Genomic DNA, 18,082 nt, shown 5'->3' with positions numbered 1-18,082 from the left:
GTAAAAACTGACCCGAATCATGTTCTCCCTGGGGTCTCGGCTACCCCGGCAACCGAGACCCCAGAGAAAATCCGACGCTGGGGGGCGCTATACACTTTCCACAGCGCCGTTATTTAACGGCACTGTGGTTTAAGTACCCTTAACTGCCGCCGTTAAATGGCGTATCGGCGGTCGTTAAGGTGTTAAAGTCACATACATAGAGGCAGTCAGTTAAGCAAAAGGCGGAGCTGGGCAGGGAATAGAGCTTGAGTAACAGAGGCACATTTGCATATCAATTAAAACACTGACATCCCAGTACCAAAAGAAAGGACTGGCAATATAAAGGTATTGTAGGACTTGCATTTGAAAGAGCTACATGTGCATATAGATAGTTTGGGGAGGTGAAATCCTGCTGACAGATTCCCTTTAATGGAACAACACTACAATAAGAAAATCTGAGTGTCTATGTTATGTGACCACACTTCTATTGCATATGACAGGTTAAATTCTGCCATCCGTAAATCCATCAGTGACTGGATGGCAGTGGTGAGAATCAGTTCTCAGACAGTGCTCCCAATAACACACAAGTGTCAGAGCGGTGACAGGCTGGTTTAAGCCATGTTGTCATTAGAGGGCAGCACAACAAGCCGACAGCTCGTGAAGACAGTAATAATTCTACAGCTCAATATTGACTACAAAAGGTCACCCTGTAATTACACTCGGTATGCAACACTACTTACCAGTAAAGGCATACTATAAACGACCCAGAGGAGAAGACACCAGAAATATTCCATTTAACCTACCTGAACTAATAAATCCAAAAATCACATCTGATTCTTAATGCCACATTGAGCTACAGTGTGCAATAAGTTAGCACACCAATACATTCTGTAAGAAGAGTATAATTTATACACTAAGCCTTTGCCAACATCGGAGTTTAATTCATTTTCCCTTGTTTCCTCGTACGAACAAACAAGAATTACAGATCCATTAGGGTATGTTCCTACGGGTTGGACGCTGTGTACTTCTGCAGCGTCCAGCTGTTACAGCATAGTGGATGTGCTCTATACAAGAAAGCCACAGACAGATCTCAGTCAGCTTTTTTCATGAGACCAAAGGGATACGAAATCGGACAGACCATGGAATTGGTTGGCTGTCGCCGATGTCGGCAGGCTCAGAGGGCATAAGTCTAAAAGGTATGGTGAGACTGCTTTACAACAGGATTTTACAGTGACTAGAAATTTGAAGAGGAAATACCCTTTGCAAATTACCCATCAAAGTGGCAAAGCCCCAAATATAGTTTTTGAATCGGCATTACAAAAGATTGTTGCATCATTCTCCTTTTTGAGTTTCAGTGTGGAAATATACCCCACCACTAAGGCGTCTGTTGCAGTATGGGAAAGTACCCCACTACGGGGCTCCCCATCCGTATGATGCAATTTAAAACTTTAAAACTTTTCACAAGTACTTAAGTGCCACAACTAATATAGATAAAAAACTAGGAAGGGAGTATGGTATACTGAATCCATACTGACCACTAATCATTATTAACCTCTTAGTGACCGGGCCAAATTTTCAAAATCTGACCAGTGTCACTTTATGTGGTGATAACGCGAACGCTTCAACAAATCCCAGTGATTTTGAGATTGTTTTTTCGGGGCACATTATACTTTATGATAATGGTAAATTGAGGGCGATTTTGTTTTTGTTTTTTTGGTGTTTTTTTTATAAATCAATACAAAACATCAGAAATTTTTCAAAAATGATAAAAAAAAATAGTTTTCAAACTTTGAATGATTATTCCTTTAATCCAGATAGTCATACCACAAAAAAAAAAAAAAAAAAAAAAAACATTTCCCTCATGTCTGCTTTACATCAGCACAATTTGTAAAATGTTATTTTATTTTATTAGCCTTTTAGAAGGTTTAAAAATGTAGCAGCCATTTTTCATTTTTTCAAGGAAATTTACAAAAAAAAATTTTAAGGACCTATCTAGATTTGAAGTGACTTTGGGGGTCCTATATATTGGAAAACCCCTTAAAAGAGATACCATTTTAAAACAGCGCCCCATAACATATTGAAAACTGCTGTCAGGTAGTTTATTAACCCCTCAGCTGATTTTCAGGAATTAATGAAAAGTGGCATGACCGGAATGAAAATGTTTATTTTTACCACCTAAAATGCCACTGACTTCTGAACAGGTCAGTGTAGCCAGCAGACACCATTTGGCTGCAAATTGCCATGGCAAACCACTGAAGACCACACAATCATGATCTCAGGGTGCCAATGGGGATAAAGAGGGAGAAGCCACACTGTTAACCATTTATATGATGTAGTCACTATTGACAGCAGCATCTAAGGGGCTAAACAAATATAGGCAGTGCCAACACTGAATGTGGCTGATGCAGCAAGTTGTCAGCTAGAGTGTACAGCCGACAGCCGCGGCATTGTCACCGGTATGGGGATGCTAGTCCCTTATATCTCAGGTTAGTAAAAAGAAGTATTGGTGGTCATTAACCCCTTCCCGACCCATGACGCCACGTAGGCGTCATGAAAACCCGTGCCAATCCGACCCATGACGCCTATGTGGCGTCATGGAATGATCGCGTCCCTGCAGATCGGGTGAAGGGGTTAACTCCGATTTCACCCGATCTGCAGAGACAGGGGGAGTGGTGCTTCAGCCCAGGGGGGGTGGCTTCACCCCCCCCCCGTGGCTACGATCGCTCTGATTGGCTGTTGAAAGTGAAACTGCCAATCAGAGCGATTTGTAATATTTCACCTGAAAAACTGGTGAAATATTACAATCCAGCCATGGCCGATGCTGCAATATCATCGGCCATGGCTGGAAACACTAATGTGACCCCCCCCCCCCACCCCACCGATCGCCCCCCCCAAGCGACCGTTCTGTGCTCCGCTCCCCTCGGTCCTGTGCTCCGCTGCCCCGTGCTCCTGCCCGCTCCCCCCGTGCTGCTATGCCACCCCCCTGTGCTCCGACGCCCCCCCGGGCCCCGATCTCCCCCCCCTTATACTCACCGAGGCTCCCGGTGTCCGTCCGCCTCCTCGCTGGGCGCCGCCATCTTCCAAAATGGCGGGCGCATGCTCAGTGCGCCCGCCGAATCTGCCAGTCGGCAGATTCGTTAAAAGTACATTTTGATCGCTGTGATAGAACCTATCACAGCGATCAAAATTAAAAAAATAAATAAATTAACCCCCCCCTTTATCACCCCCATAGGTAGGGACAATAATAAAATAAAGAAAATATATATTTTTTTTTCCACTAGGGTTAGGGTTAGAACTAGGGTTAGGGTTAGAACTATGGTTAGGGTTAGGGGTAGGGTTAGGGTTACGGGTAGGGTTAGGGGTAGGGTTAGGGTTATGGCATGTGCACACAGTGCGGATTTGGCTGCGGATCCGCAGCGGATTGGCCGCGGATCCGCAGCGGATTGGCTGCTGCGAATTCGTAGCAGTTTTCCATCAGGTTTACAGTACCATGTACACCTATGGAAAACCAAATCCGCTGTGCCCATGGTGCGGAAAATTCCGTGCAGAAACGCTGCGTTGTATTTTCCGCAGCATGTCAATTCTTTGTGAAAGCGTTTTACACCTGTTCCTCAATAGGAATCCGCAGGTGAAATCCGCACAAAAAAACACTGGAAATCTGCTGTAAATCCGCAGGTAAAACGCAGTGCCTTTTGCCTGCAGATTTTTCAAAAATCGTGCGGAAAAATCTCACACGAATCCGCAACGTGGGCACATAGCCTTAGGGTTAGGGTTGGAATTAGAGTTAGGGTTGGAATTAGGGCTAGGGTTGGAAATAGGGTTAAGATTAGGCTTGTGCTTAGGGTTACGGATAGGGTTAGGGGTGCGTTGGGGTTACAGTTGTGGTTAGGGTTGGGATTAGGGTTAGGGTTGGGATTAGGGTTGGAATTAGGGTTACGGGTGTGTTGCGGTTAGGGGTGTGTTGGGGTTAGGGTTGTGATTAGGGTTATGGCTACAGTTGGGATTAGGATTAGGGGTGTGTTGGGGTTAGTGTTGAAGTTAGAATTGAGGGGTTTCCACTGTTTAGGCACATCAGGGGTCTCCAAACGCAACATGGTGCCACCATTGATTCCAGCCAATTTTGCGTTCACAAAATGTCAAATGGTGCTCCCTCCCTTCCAAGCCCGACGTGCGCCCAAACAGTGGTTTACCCCAACATTTGGGGTACCAGCGTACTCAGGACAAACTGGGCAACAACTGTTGGGGTCCAATTTCTCCTGTTACCCTTGCAAAAATAAAAAAATTACTTGCTAAAACATAATTTTTGAGGAAAGAACAATAATTTTTTATTTTCACGGCTCTGCGTTATAAACTTCTGTGAAGCACTTGGGGGTTGAAAGTGGTCACCACACATCTAGATAAGTTCCTTTGGGGGTCTAGTTTCCAAAATGGGGTCACTTGTGGGGTGTTTCTACTGTTTAGGCACATCAGGGGCTCTGCAAATGCAACGTGATGCCCGCAGACCATTCCATCAAAGTCTGCATTTCAAATGTCACTACTTCCCTTCCGAGCCCTGACGTGTGCCCAAACAGTGGTTTACCCCCACATATGGGGTACCAGCACACTCACAACAAACTGGGCAACAAATATTGGGGCCCAATTTCTCCTGTTACCCTTGTGAAAATAAAAAATTGCTTGCTAAAACATATTTTTTGAGGAAAGAAAAATGATTTTTTATTTTCACGGCTCTGCGTTGTAAACTTCTGTGAAGCACTTGGGGGTTGAACGTGCTCACCACACATCTAGATAAGTTCCTTCGGGGGTCTAGTTTCCAAAATGGGGTCACTTGTGTGGTGTTTCTACTGTTTAGGCACATCAGGGGCTCTGCAAATGCAACGTGATGCCTGCAGACCATTCCATCAAAGTCTGCATTTCAAATGTCACTACTTCCCTTCCGAGCCCCGGCATGTGCCCAAACAGTGGTTTACCCCCACATATGGGGTATCAGCGTACTCAGGAGAAACTGGACAACAACTTTGGGGTCAAATTTCTCCTGTTACCCTTGCAAAAATAAAAAATTCTGGGCTAAAAAAATATTTTTGAGGAAAGGAAACACATTTATTATTTTCACGGCTCTGCGTTATAAGCTTCTGTGAAGCACTTGGGGGTTCAAAGTGCTCACCACACATCTAGATAAGTTCCCTTGGGGGTCTAGTTTCCAAAATGGAGTCACTTGTGGGGAGTTCCTACTGTTTAGGCACATCAGGGGCTCTGCAAACGCAACCTGACACCCGCAGAGCATTCCATCAAAGTCGGCATTTCAAAACATCACTACTTCCCTTCCTAACCCCGACGTGTGCCAAAACAGTGGTTTACCCCCACATATGGGGTATCAGCACATCTAGATAAGTTCCTTGGGAGGTCTAGTTTCCAAAATGGGGTCACTTGTGCGGGAGCTCCAATGTTTAGGCACACAGGGGCTCTCCAAACGCGACATGGTGTCCGCTAAGGATTGGAGCTAATTTTCCATTCAAAAAGCCAAATGGCATGCCTTCCCTTCCGAGCCCTGCCGTGCGCCCAAACAGTGGTTTACCCCCACATATGGGGTATCATCGTACTCAGGACAAACTGGACAACAACATTTGGGGTCCAATTTCTCCTATTACCCTTGGGAAAATAAAAAATTCTGGGCTAAAAATCATTTTTGAGGAAAGAAAAATTATTTTTTATTTTCACGGCTCTGCGTTATAAACTTCTGTGAAGCACCTGGGGGTTATAAGTGCTCACTATGCTTCTAGATAAGTTCCTTGGGGGGTCTAGTTTTCAAAATGGGCTCACTTGTAGGGGAGCTCCAATGTTTAGGCACACAGGGGCTCTCCAAACGCGACATGGTGTCCGCTAACGATTGGAGCTAACTTTCCATTCAAAAAGTCAAATGGCACGCCTCCCATTCTGAGCCTTGCCGTACACCCAAACAGTGGTTTGCCCCCACATATGAGGTATCAGCGTACTCAGGAGAAATTGCCCAACAAATTTTAGGATCCATTTTATCCTGTTACCCATGTGAAAATGAAAAAATTGAGGCTAAAAGAAATTGTGTGTGAAAAAAAAGTACTTTTTCATTTTTACGGATCAATATGTGAAGCACCTGGGGGTTTAAAGTGCTCACTATGCTTCTAGATAAGTTCCTTGGGGGGTCTAGTTTCCAAAATGGGGTCACTTGTGGGGGAGCTCCAATGTTTAGGCACACGGGGGCTCTCCAAACGCGACATGGTGTCCGCTAAAGATTGGAGCCAATTTTTCATTGAAAAAGTCAAATGGCGCTCCTTCCCTTCCGAGCCCTGCCGTGCGCCCAAACAGTGGTTTACCCCCACATATGAGGTATCAGCGTACTCAGGACAAATTGGACAACAACGTTCGTGGTCCAGTTTCTCCTTTTACCCTTGGGAAAATAAAAAAAAATTCGCTAAAAGATCATTTTTGTGACTAAAAAGTTAAATGTTAATTTTTCCCCTCCATGTTGCTTCTGCTGCTGTGAAACACCTGAAGGGTTAATAAACTTCTTGAATGTGGTTTTGAGCACCTTGAGGGGTGCAGTTTTTAGAATGGTGTCACTTTTGGGTATTTTCAGCCATATAGAACCCTCAAACTGACTTCAAATGTGAGGTGGTCCCTAAAAAAAATGGTTTTGTAAATTTTGTTGTAAAAATGAGAAATCACTGGTCAAATTTTAACCCTTATAACTTCCTAGCAAAAAAAACATTTGTTTCCAAAATTGTGCTGATGTAAAGTAGACATGTGGGAAATGTTATTTATTAACTATTTTGTGTCACATAACTCTCTGGTTTAACAGAATAAAAATTCAAAATGTGAAAATTGCGAAATTTTCAAAATTTTCGCCAAATTTCCGTTTTTTTCACAAATAAACTAAAAAATTATCGACCTAAATTTACCACTAACATGAAGCCCAATATGTCACGAAAAAACAATCTCAGAATCGCTAGGATCCGTTGAAGCGTTCCTGAGTTATTACCTCATAAAGGGACACTGGTCAGAATTTCAAAAAACGGCAAGGTCATTAAGGCCAAAATAGGCTGGGTCATGAAGGGGTTAAGGGGTTAATCTATTAATATGTGAAAAAGGATTCAGAGATAATAATGGCATAATTTTATTTTTAAATTTACCCATTGTGCCTTTGTGTGAACACATTTAAATGAACGAATTACATGGACATGTGCTGTCCGAGTAAAAAAAAAAAAAAAAAAAAAACACTCACCAATGTAATTCAATTGACATGACAGTTTTTCCACACAAACCTAGTGTCTGTGTGTGTGGGAACAAAAAACAAAACACTTTATGGATACATTGCCTTCATTAGCCTAGGAAATTGAATGTGATCATGTACATGACATCTTTTTATGAATAAATACGGATGCCACAGACATGAAACGGTAAAGAAATGAAAGCGTGCAATAGGGTTTTATCCATGTTATCAGCCTGAATGAAAGGTAAAACCGCTCACCTTGTAAGACAGACAACACAAAGAGCCTAAAGGCCCCGTCTCACATAGCGATTTACCAACGATCACTACCAGCGATACGACCTGGCCGTGATCGTTGGTAAGTCGCTGTGTGGTCGCTGGGGAGCTGTCACACAGACAGCTCTCTCCAGCGACCAACGATCAGGGGAACGACTTCGGCATCGTTGAAACTGTCTTCAACGATGCTGAAGTCCCCCTGCAGCACCCGGGTAACCAGGGTAAACATCGGGTTACTAAGCGCAGGGCCGCGCTTAGTAACCCGATGTTTACCCTGGTTACCAAAAAAAACAAACAGTACATACTCGCCTTTCGGTGTCCCTTGCCGTCTGCTTCCTGCTCTGACTGAGCCGCCGTACAGTGAGAGCAGATCACAGCAGTGACGTCACCGCTGCGCTCTCACTTTACGGCGGCAGTCAGAGCAGGAAGCAGACGGCAAGGGACACCGAAAGGCGAGTATGTACTGTTTGGTTTTTTTTTTACATTTACGCTGGTAACCAGGGTAAACATCGGGTTACTAAGCGCGGCCCTGCACTTAGTAACCCGATGTTTACCCTGGTTACCAGTGAAGACATCGCTGAATCCGTGTCACACACACCGATTCAGCGATGTCAGCGGGACCTCAACGACCAAAAAAAGGTCCAGGCCATTCCGACACGACCAGCGATCTCGCAGCAGGGGCCTGGTCGCTGGTACGTGTCACACATAGCGAGATCGCTACTGAGGTCGCTGTTGCGTCACAAAACTAGTGACTCAGCAGCGATCTCGCTAGCGATCTCGCTATGTGAGACGGGGCCTTAAAGGACCAGAAGCTTCCATAGAATATCAATATAGGGAACCGGATTGGAAGCGTTTCTGCACTCTCTGGAATTATGACAAGTTATAGTAGATAAAATTGCAGGTTTATCAACGACGCCTTTCAGAGTCCTTCGACTCCTTCCCCAGGACAACCATACAAAAATACAGACACCGCTGAAAATAGTCAAGATTTTTGGATGAAAAAAAAAAAAACCCAGACAATATTTCAATTTGTTCATCTGAACCCGGCCTACTTAAGGAACAAATACTAGTATTAACCTGGATATCCAAGCCAAATCAATGCTAAATTCCAGTTACACCCAACAATGCCAGATTCTTATAAGCAATAGGAATTGACCAAAATATGTGCAGAGCTCAATCATGGCAGCATTCAGTCTCATGAGATAACTGGGCACCCAAATTCTGTTTGGGCATTTTTTTTTTCTACTAGTGCAAGTAGCCGAATACATTATGAATGAGTAATTTTACGGCCATCTCAAGAATAGGTGGTCACATGCTCTTTATTATTATTATTAATATTATTTATGTCCATTAGCAGCAGGTACCTCAAAAAACTAGAGTGAAACATTCCAACTAAGCAAGTGACGGCCGCTCTCAGCTCGCGCAGTTTATCCCGAGCTGGCCTACTTTCATCATCGCTCGGCTCCAGCTGTCCATTGTGTGCACAAACCATCACCTGACACTCAGTGTCATTATATAAGTGAGACTTGTATAGAAATTCACAGATTATAGGCTGAAATATACAAAGTGGCCACGGCTGGTGGAAACTTTCTACTTCAGCATCGAGCAGATTCATCAAATATACTGGGGATGGGCAATTAATTCAATTAATTGGATTAAGCTGCCATTTTAATGCAGCAGGGTCAGATTGCCATCAGAATTGGGATATCAATGTGAGCCTTGTTCCTGCAGGCAGGCTAATGTCAAGGCCAAAGAGAAGAAGTACTTGGAGCAAGATGTGGAGGAGGTTGAGGGCCCCCCAAGATCACCGCAAAGCATATAAAATTCTACAAGTAGCACAACAGTGACAGTAAGGGGGCAAACCATTAGTAACCGTAGAAGACGACCAGGGACAGATCCACCAGAAGCCATTGTAGGGATGCAGTCAGACAGGGTAGAACTCGGACAGAGATCGAACACAATGCTCGGACTGGCTGGCGGCTCTCATGACCCGAGCATGACAGCTGTATAGAAATAAATGCAGCTGTCCCGCTCATGTCGGGAGAACCGCCGGAAAGTCTGAGCATTGCGGTTCGATGCCGGTCAGATTTGTATGACCGTCTGACTGCACCCATAATCAACGGGAGGTTCCTTTCACCCCACAGCGATTTCAAGCATTACTTACTACCAGCAGTGTAGAGAGCAGCAATAGACCGGTCTGTAATTTAGGAAAATGCACTACTTTACCTCTCCACTAGTCTTTATGTGCCTCACTGTGTCTCTTATTGAGGCCACGTTCACACGTTGAGTATCTCGTTGTTTACCTCAGTATTTGTAAGACAAAACCAGCAGTGGGTGAAAAATGTAGAAATGGTGACGTGTTTCTACCATCCTCTAATTGTTCCACTGCTGGTTTTGGCTTACAAATACTGAGGTAAAATACTGACCAAATACTGACTGTGTGAACCAGTCAGGTTGGTAATGCCCGCTAAGAAGTAGTATAGTGGTCCTGGCCTTAGGCACCAGAGTCCATATCTGTAACCCGAGGATCTTCTGCTATTGCACTACATCTCCTAACATGACAGGTTGGAGGTTATAGTCCCAACACATCGATCACACGTCTGTGGCACAACCTGTGGATAGCTCATAAATGTCTCAGGAATGAATACCCTTGTAAGCATAGAGGCCTGGCCTTACAAATACTCAGGCTGTCCAGTGCTGCAGCTCAGGCCCATTCAAGCGTATGGTGCCAAACTACACAATGAGCAACCGTTCATGATATCGCCATCCCATGGGAAGGGAAACAACCTCAGACACTATATAGTATGTATAGTGAATGTACATTGTGTCACAAACTGCGATTTAACGGGAAATTTGTGGAAGTACCAATTTTAGCCGTTATTTAAAAGGGGGTTATCCCAGAGTCTATTTATATTTCCCAAATTCCCTTTAGCCCAATCACCTCTCTAAATAACCCAGCCATGTCCATCAATCCTCACTGGCTACATTCTTACTCTTCTTCCTACCTCCAACCTCTCCATTACAACGTCTGCTCAGTGTGAAGTGAGGGTTCATCGGTGCTGACCATGTAAGGCTATGTTCACATTTGCGTTGTTGGGCGCAGCGTCGGCGACGCGACGCAACCAACAACGCATGTACACAATGCAGCGTTTTGCGATGCATGCATTGTCATAAGATCCTACAGATTGGGACTTTCGGCGCAGGGAAAACGCTACAAGTAGCGTCCCCTGCGCCCTGTCTTGTGCGTCTATATGACGCATGCGTCGTAAAACGCAGTACAACGCATACCGGCGCATGTCCATGTGCCCCCCATGTTAAAGATAGGGGCGCATGACGCATGTGTCGGCGACGCTGCGCTCAACAACGCAAATGTGAACGTAGCCTAACCAGTGTTAATACAATTCGAACAAGCACCCCGCTTTTTCAGCCGCCATGCTGTCTCCTTTGTACAGATGACAGTAGTTATGGCTGTTGCTATTGGTAACAGGAGCAGAGCTGACAAAGAAACCACAGTATGACAATCGTTTGTTGTGGGGTTTTTTTTTTTTTTTAATAGTTATTTCAAATTACTGGTATATACCGTAATCCTTTTCCATCCCCACCACACTGTGTAAAGGTATATAATTCCCCACAAAGAATTCTGTAGGCATTGTAAATATATTCTCCCTGTGTTTGCTCTTATAGCTTTTTGTTGCCACATCAACCAGTCACAGTGCAGCTTTAGGCTATGTGCACACGTTGCGGATTTGGCTGCGGATCCACAGCAGTTTTCCATGCAGTGTACAGTACTATGTAAACCTATGGAAAACCAAATCCGCAGTGCACATGCTGCGGAAAATTCCACCCGGAAACGTAGCGGTTTATTTTCTGCAGCATGTCAATTCTTTGTGCGGATTTCTATAATGGAATAGGTGTAAAACGCTGCGAAATCCGCAGGTGTAAGGGTATGTGCACACGTTGTGGTTTTTACTGCGGATCCGCAGCATTTTTGACAGTACCATGTTAACCTATGGAAAATAAAAACCGCTGTGCACATGCTGCGGAAGAAAAAAACGCCCGGAAACGCAGCAGTTTATTTTCCGCAGCATGTCAATTCTTTGTGCGGATTCCGCAGCGGTTTTACACCTGCTCCATATTAAAAAAACCACAGGTGTAAAACCGCAGTAAAATCTGCACAAAAACCGCAGTAAATCCGCAGGAAAACCGCGATAAATCCGCAGGAAAAACGCAGTGTTTTTGCCCTGCGGATTTATCAAAATCAGTGTGGAAAAATCCGCACACCAGTCCGCAGCGTGTGCACATAGCCTAAAAGCGCAGATGAAATCTGCACAAAAACTGCACTAAATCCGCAGTAAATCTCCGATGAATCCGCAGGTAAAACGCACGGATTCTGCAGAATCCACACGGAAAAATCTGCAATGGAAACAGCATTGTGTGCACATACCCTTCATGTCACCAGTGCCAGTTAAGAATTGAAAGCAGAGCAGTGACTGGTTGCTGTGGACCGGACAGTGCAGACAGAGGCCCAGTGGTACCTATACTGGGTTTATGGGGAGATGTGCATTACAACAAATATGGAGAGAAATGATCATGCTTTTAATGAAAAGGATCATTAGTGGGTTAGTGGCTAGTAGGCCTGTGCTTGCTCTACTTAGTCTATCGCACAGTCGAGGAGGAGGAAAGCTATGACAGCAGCAGGTGCGTAGTGCCCACGTCCACTCTGCGCAGCAAGGATGGTGCAACCATGAATGAGCAATCCCACATCCCCTAAGTAGATACCTGCTGTTCTTCTAGCACTGACTACTACCGTGCTTGTCAAAAAAAAAAAAAAAAAGAGAGACAGGTTCTTATACTATTTTTTGCTCTGAAAGATGGGTTAGGGTTTATTTTCAGGGGATGTCATTTTTTTGGGCTCCCCAAAAACAACTATCCACATTTATGATTAAACAAAAAAAAAAACAAAACATTTATTCAATTATAATCACGTGATCACAATCCGGAACATCAGCATAACTCGCCAGACCCGGACTTCTAAAGGTACCTTCACACTAAACGATATCGCTAGCGATCTGTGACGTTGCAGCGTCCTGGCTAGCGATATCGTTTAGTTTGACAGGCAGCAGCGATCAGGATCCTGCTGTGATGTCGCTGGTTGTTGAATAAAGTTCAGAACTTTATTTGGTCGTCAGACCGGCGTGTATTGTTGTGTTTGACACCAAAAGCAACGATACCAGCGATGTTTTACACTGGTAACCAGGGTAAATATCGGGTTACTAAGTGCAGGGCCGCACTTAGTAACCCGATGTTTACCCTGGTTACCAGTGTAAAAGTAAAAAAAAAAAAAAAAAAAAAAAAAAAAAAAACACTACATACTCACCCTCGCATCCCCCGGCGTCCGCTTCCCACACTGACTGAGCGCCGTAAAGTGAAAGTGAAAGTACAGCACAGCGGTGACGTCACAGCTCTGCTGTTAGGGCCGGCGCTCAGTCATTGCAGGAAGTGGACGGCGAGGGACGTGAATGTGAGTATGTAGTGTTTGTTTTTTTACATTTTACGCTGGTAACCAGGGTAAACATCGGGTTACTAAGCGCGGCCCTGCGCTTAGCAACCCGATGTTTACCCTGGTTACCCGGGGACCTCGGCATCGCTGGTCGCTGGAGAGCGGTCTGTGTGACAGCTCTCCAGCGATCAAACAGCGATGCTGCAGCGATCGGCATCGTTGTCGCTATCGCTGCAGCATCGCTTAATGTGAAGGTACCTTTACATGAATTTCTTGAGATCCTATTTACTTTTTCCAAGTACCGCAATCTACTCTTTACACATGCTGATGAACGATGGGGTTACAACGATCACTAATGCATCATGCTGTCCCCATACATATCATGTAATCAGCAGCACATCTATTTACACTGAGGCAATGTGCTAACGAGAACAATGGCCCTGACTCATTAACACTGGCGTTGTGCAGGCCAGTCTTAATGAATGGGGCTGCTGGGCTAAGGGTATCGTTACACAAAATGATTTACCAACGATCACGACCAGCGATACGACCTGGCCGTGATCGTTGGTAAGTCGTTGTGTGGTCGCTGGGGAGCTGCCACAAAGACAGCTCTCCAGCGACCAACGATACCGAAGTCCCCGGGTAACCAGGGTAAACATCGGGTTACTAAGCGCAGGGCCGCGCTTAGTAACCCGATGTTTACCCTGTTTACCATTGTAAATGTAAAAAAAAAAAAAAAAACGTACATACTCACATTCCGGTGTCTGTCAGGTCCCTCGCCGTCTGCTTCCCGCACTGACTGAGTGCCGGCCGTAAAGTGAAAGCAGAGCACAGCGGTTTGTTTTCCATAGATTAACATTGTACTGTACACCGCATGGAAAACTGCTGCGGATCCGCAGGGCCAAAACCGCTGCGGATCCGCAGCAAAAACCGCAACGTGTGAACATAGCCTTATACCCCTGGTTGGAGGGATGTGATGCCCAGTTAGGGTATGTGCACACGATGCAGATTTAGTGCAGAATTGGTGCAGATCTGCAGCAGATTTTTCTGCAGCAGAGACGCTGCAGAACTGCACTGTGATTTACAGTACAATGTAAATCAATGTGAAAAAAAAAAAAAGCTGTGCACACGGTGCAGAAAAATCTGCGCAGAAACGCTGCAGATATCAAAGAAGTGCATGTCGCTTCTTTTGTGCAGTTCTGCAGCTTTTCTGCACCCCTCCATGATAAAAATACACACTGGTAAAATCTGCACAAAAACTGCACAGAAACTGCACAGAAACTGCACAGAAACTGCACAGAAACTGCACAGAAACTGCACAGAAACTGCAACAAAAACTGCAACAAAAACTGCAACAAAAACTGCAACAAAAACTGCAACAAAAACTGCAACAAAAACTGCAACAAAAACTGCAACAAATCTGCACCTGCGTTTTCTGCCAGGAGATGCAGATTTAGTGCAGAAAATTCTGCACCACATTTCCTACGTGTGCACATAGCCTTACTCCTAAAGGTACCTTCACATTAAGCGACGCTGCAGCGATAGCGACAACGATGCCGATCGCTGCAGCGTCGCTGTTTGGTCGCTGGAGAGCTGTCATACAGACCGCTCTCCAGCGACCAACGATGCCGAGGTCCCCGGGTAACCAGGGTAAACATCGAGTTGCTAAGCGCAGGGCCGCGCTTAGTAACCCGATGTTTACCCTGGTTACCATCGTAAAAGTAAAAAAAACAAACAGTACATACTCACCTGCGCGTCCCCCGGCGTCCGCTTCCTGCACTGTGTGAGCGCCGGCCCTAACAGCAGAGCGGTGACGTCACCGCTGTGCTTTTACTTTCACTTTAGGGCCGGCGCTCAGTCAGAGCAGGAAGCGGATGGCAGGGGACGCGCAGGTGAGTATGTACTGTTTGTTTTTTTTACTTTTACGCTGGTAACCAGGGTAAACATCGGGTTACTAAGCGCGGCCCTGCGCTTAGTAACCCGATATTTACCCTGGTTACCAGTGTAAAACATCGCTGGTATCGTTGCTTTTGGTGTCAAACACGACGATACACGCCGGTCTGACGACCAAATAAAGTTCTGAACTTTATTCAACGACCAGCGATATCACAGCAGGATCCTGATCGCTGCTGCGTGTCAAACTAAATGATATCGCTAGCCAGGACGCTGCAACGTCACGGATCGCTAGCGATATCGTTTAGTGTGACGGTACCTTAAGAGATTACATGTGCCAATCCCTTGATGAATCAAGCTTTTGAGGAAAAGCGTCAGGAGGCATCCAGTGAGATTTCTCCTGTTTTCTGCAACCTAGTGTATGTCTGGCTGCTGGCCAGCTTTTGTATTTATTATTATTTATTTATTTAGATAGCACCATTAATTCCATGGTGCTGTACATGAGAAAGGGGTTACATACAGGGTTATAGAAATCGTTTACAGTAAACAAATTTACAGTGACAGACTGGTACAGAGGGGAGAGGAACCGGTCCTTTCGGACTTACATTCTATGGGATAGTGGGGAAGAGACAGAAGGTCGGGGTGCGGCGGCGGCGACTCTGGCGGCGGCGAGGTGGCAGCTCTGGCGGCGGCAGCAGCTCTGGCGGCGGCAGCTCTGGCGGCAGCTCTGGCGGCGAGGCGGCAGCTCTGGCGGCGGTGAGGCGGCAGCTCTGGCGGTTCTATTTGCATGCTACTTCAAGTAATTGGACAGGCTAGCCCTTTATATTGTATGACCAGTGTCATAAATATTTGTTTCTTCCCAAACAGGGAGATCGACTTTGCTTATATGTTTGTTAATGTTGTTGGAATCACTGTTTGCACGGATAGTTTCTACATGAGGTTTTTGTAAACTTTTTAGGAATAAGTAAAGGTTCATCTCTGCATTTTTTGCTATCTTCTTAGTTCTCCAGATTCCTGCAGTTGAGAGACCTTTGGTGACATTATGGTCACATGACTGTAAAGTCATCAAATGTCCTCAAGCCATCTTAACTTCAGGATAGAAACGCTGGTGGCCCCCAAGAGAGTGGGGGCCCTGGGCAATTGCCCAGTTTGACTTCTCCTAACGCTGGCCTTCACTAACTAGGGCTTAGATTTCAAGCATACTGGAAAAATCCTATAAAATCATGCTCCGGCTTATTTTTGGGGTAGGTCTTATTTTTGGGGGAACTTGGTAGAAGCAGTTATTTAGTGTGGGACAGGTCAGAAAAGAACTATAGAATGTATCCATGGACAACCAGGTGAACAAAAGTGTCTGACATTTTCAGGGAGATACTTGGGGTAGCAGGCACTTTTGGAAACGGATTGCATTTGACAAGTTTAATTATTTTAGGATTTTACACTACTGAGCTATGATTTATGTTTGTGGGAATAACCCTTTTAAAAGGAAATCTGTCAGCACATTTCCGCTAAGTAATCTGAGAGCACTATAATGTAGAGACAGAGACCCTGATTACAGTGATGTGTCACTAACTGGACTGTGCAGTGAAACAGCAAAACAATCTTTTTTATTAGCAGTAGATCATCACTACAGGACAACTTGCCTTGTGCCCCTTGGTCCACCCCCACCCCACTGATTAGCAGCTCTCTGTCACTATACAATGTAGACAGATGGCTGTGCTGCGGGAGGGGTATACACAGCTCAACATTAGCGCTCTGCTTAATCTGCAGCACAGTAAACTGTGATTATATATCATAGCTGTATCCAGTAATCTAAGTGACATCGCTGGAATCAAGGTTTCTGTCCCTACCTCCTACCTCCTACTGCTATCCGATGCATAGCAAAAAACCTACTGAGGTTTTCTTATTGGAGAGCAAGTTGCAAGTGATCTTTTGGAAATTCAACAATGTACCTTTGTCCATATATCTTTATGTGGAAAGATTTGCAGACAGCTTTACATGGCAGTATTGGCAAGATTTTACAGCGAATCACAAGTGACTCCACATTTCAGGTTTTAGGCTCTGACTTGCCTGTAATGTATGTACCAAATCAAAACAAACACGGCACTAGCACATTTTGCAGATGCAGATTGTGTGTTTTTGGTAGCAGAATTCCACAAGAAAACTAAAGGCAAAAAGTGTAAGGAATGAAACATTCTCACCACAGAAGAAAGCACTACACTCACCTTTTATTAACTGGCTTTTCATCTTTCTCGTATGGCTTCACAAACCATTTCCCTATGCGCACAAAACTCCGGTTCATTAAACATCGCTCCAGCAGGTTATGGATGGCCTTGAATAGCAGAGTGCGACAATCGTACGAGAGGCCATTATCCCAACTGCCATCCTCCTCCACTGAAAAGAGAAAAAACAGGGTAAATGTTTGTCACAAATGAGAAGTAACAGCACAGCGATGTCAGCATGGCATGGGTGCACTACAGAGACACGTGGCACGGCAAGTCTTGTTGGCGCCCTAGGATAGGTCCTCCATATCGAATTGATGCGATCCGAGACCCAGCACCCCCAATGCCAGATGGAAGTAGAAGTCACTGCAGACTAGCTCCTATTGAAGAGACTAGGACACAACTCAGCTTGGGACAATGGTCTCCTAACTCCTGCTGAGGTGGCAGCACAGATGGCAGGCTTAAGGGTATGTGCACACGTCCGGTTTTCTTGCAGAAATTTCCTGAAGAAAACCGGAAATTTTCTGCAAGAAATCCGCATTTTTTTTTTTGCGTTTTTTTTTCCGTTTTTTTCGCGTTTTTTTAGCATTTTGCAAGTGTAATTAGCTTGCAGAATGCTAAAGTTTTCCAAGCGATCTGTAGCATCGCTTGGAAAACTGACTGACAGGTTGGTCACACTTGTCAAACATACTGTTTGACAAGTGTGACCAACTTGTTACTATAGATGCTGCTTATGCAGCATCTATAGTAAAAGATAGAATGTTTAAAAATATTAAAAAGAAAAAAAAAAAAAATGGTTATACTCACCCAGATGATCTCCTCAGCGGCGTCCGTTCCTATAGATGCCGGTGTGGTTCAGGACCTTCGATGACATCGCGGCTTGTGATTGGTCGCGTGAGTCACATGAGCGGTCACGCGACCAATCACAAGACAGCGACGTCATCACAGGTCCTGAACCACACCATCTATAGGAAC

At 45.0% G+C, this 18,082-nt stretch overlaps 2 protein-coding genes across 4 annotated transcripts in view; one reads left to right on the top strand and one right to left on the bottom strand.

Moving 5' to 3' along the window:
- LOC143816164 (uncharacterized) overlaps positions 1-18,082 on the top strand; it is a 589,616-nt gene that overhangs the window by 491,394 nt on the left and 80,140 nt on the right. The window lies entirely within an intron of this gene.
- Positions 1-18,082, bottom strand: part of MED13 (mediator complex subunit 13) — a 136,196-nt gene that overhangs the window by 93,760 nt on the left and 24,354 nt on the right. For all 3 annotated transcript variants that reach the window (XM_077296211.1, XM_077296213.1, XM_077296214.1), the window contains exon 3: positions 17,111-17,279. In XM_077296211.1, the coding sequence (XP_077152326.1) occupies positions 17,111-17,279 (169 nt within the window). The remainder of the gene's footprint in view (positions 1-17,110; positions 17,280-18,082) is intronic.

The sequence above is a fragment of the Ranitomeya variabilis genome, chromosome 3 (genome assembly GCF_051348905.1).
Source record: "Ranitomeya variabilis isolate aRanVar5 chromosome 3, aRanVar5.hap1, whole genome shotgun sequence".
NCBI classification, from domain to species: domain Eukaryota; kingdom Metazoa; phylum Chordata; class Amphibia; order Anura; family Dendrobatidae; genus Ranitomeya; species Ranitomeya variabilis.
Note: the sequence above shows the minus strand (reverse complement) of the source record. Positions and strands in the feature narration are given on the sequence as shown.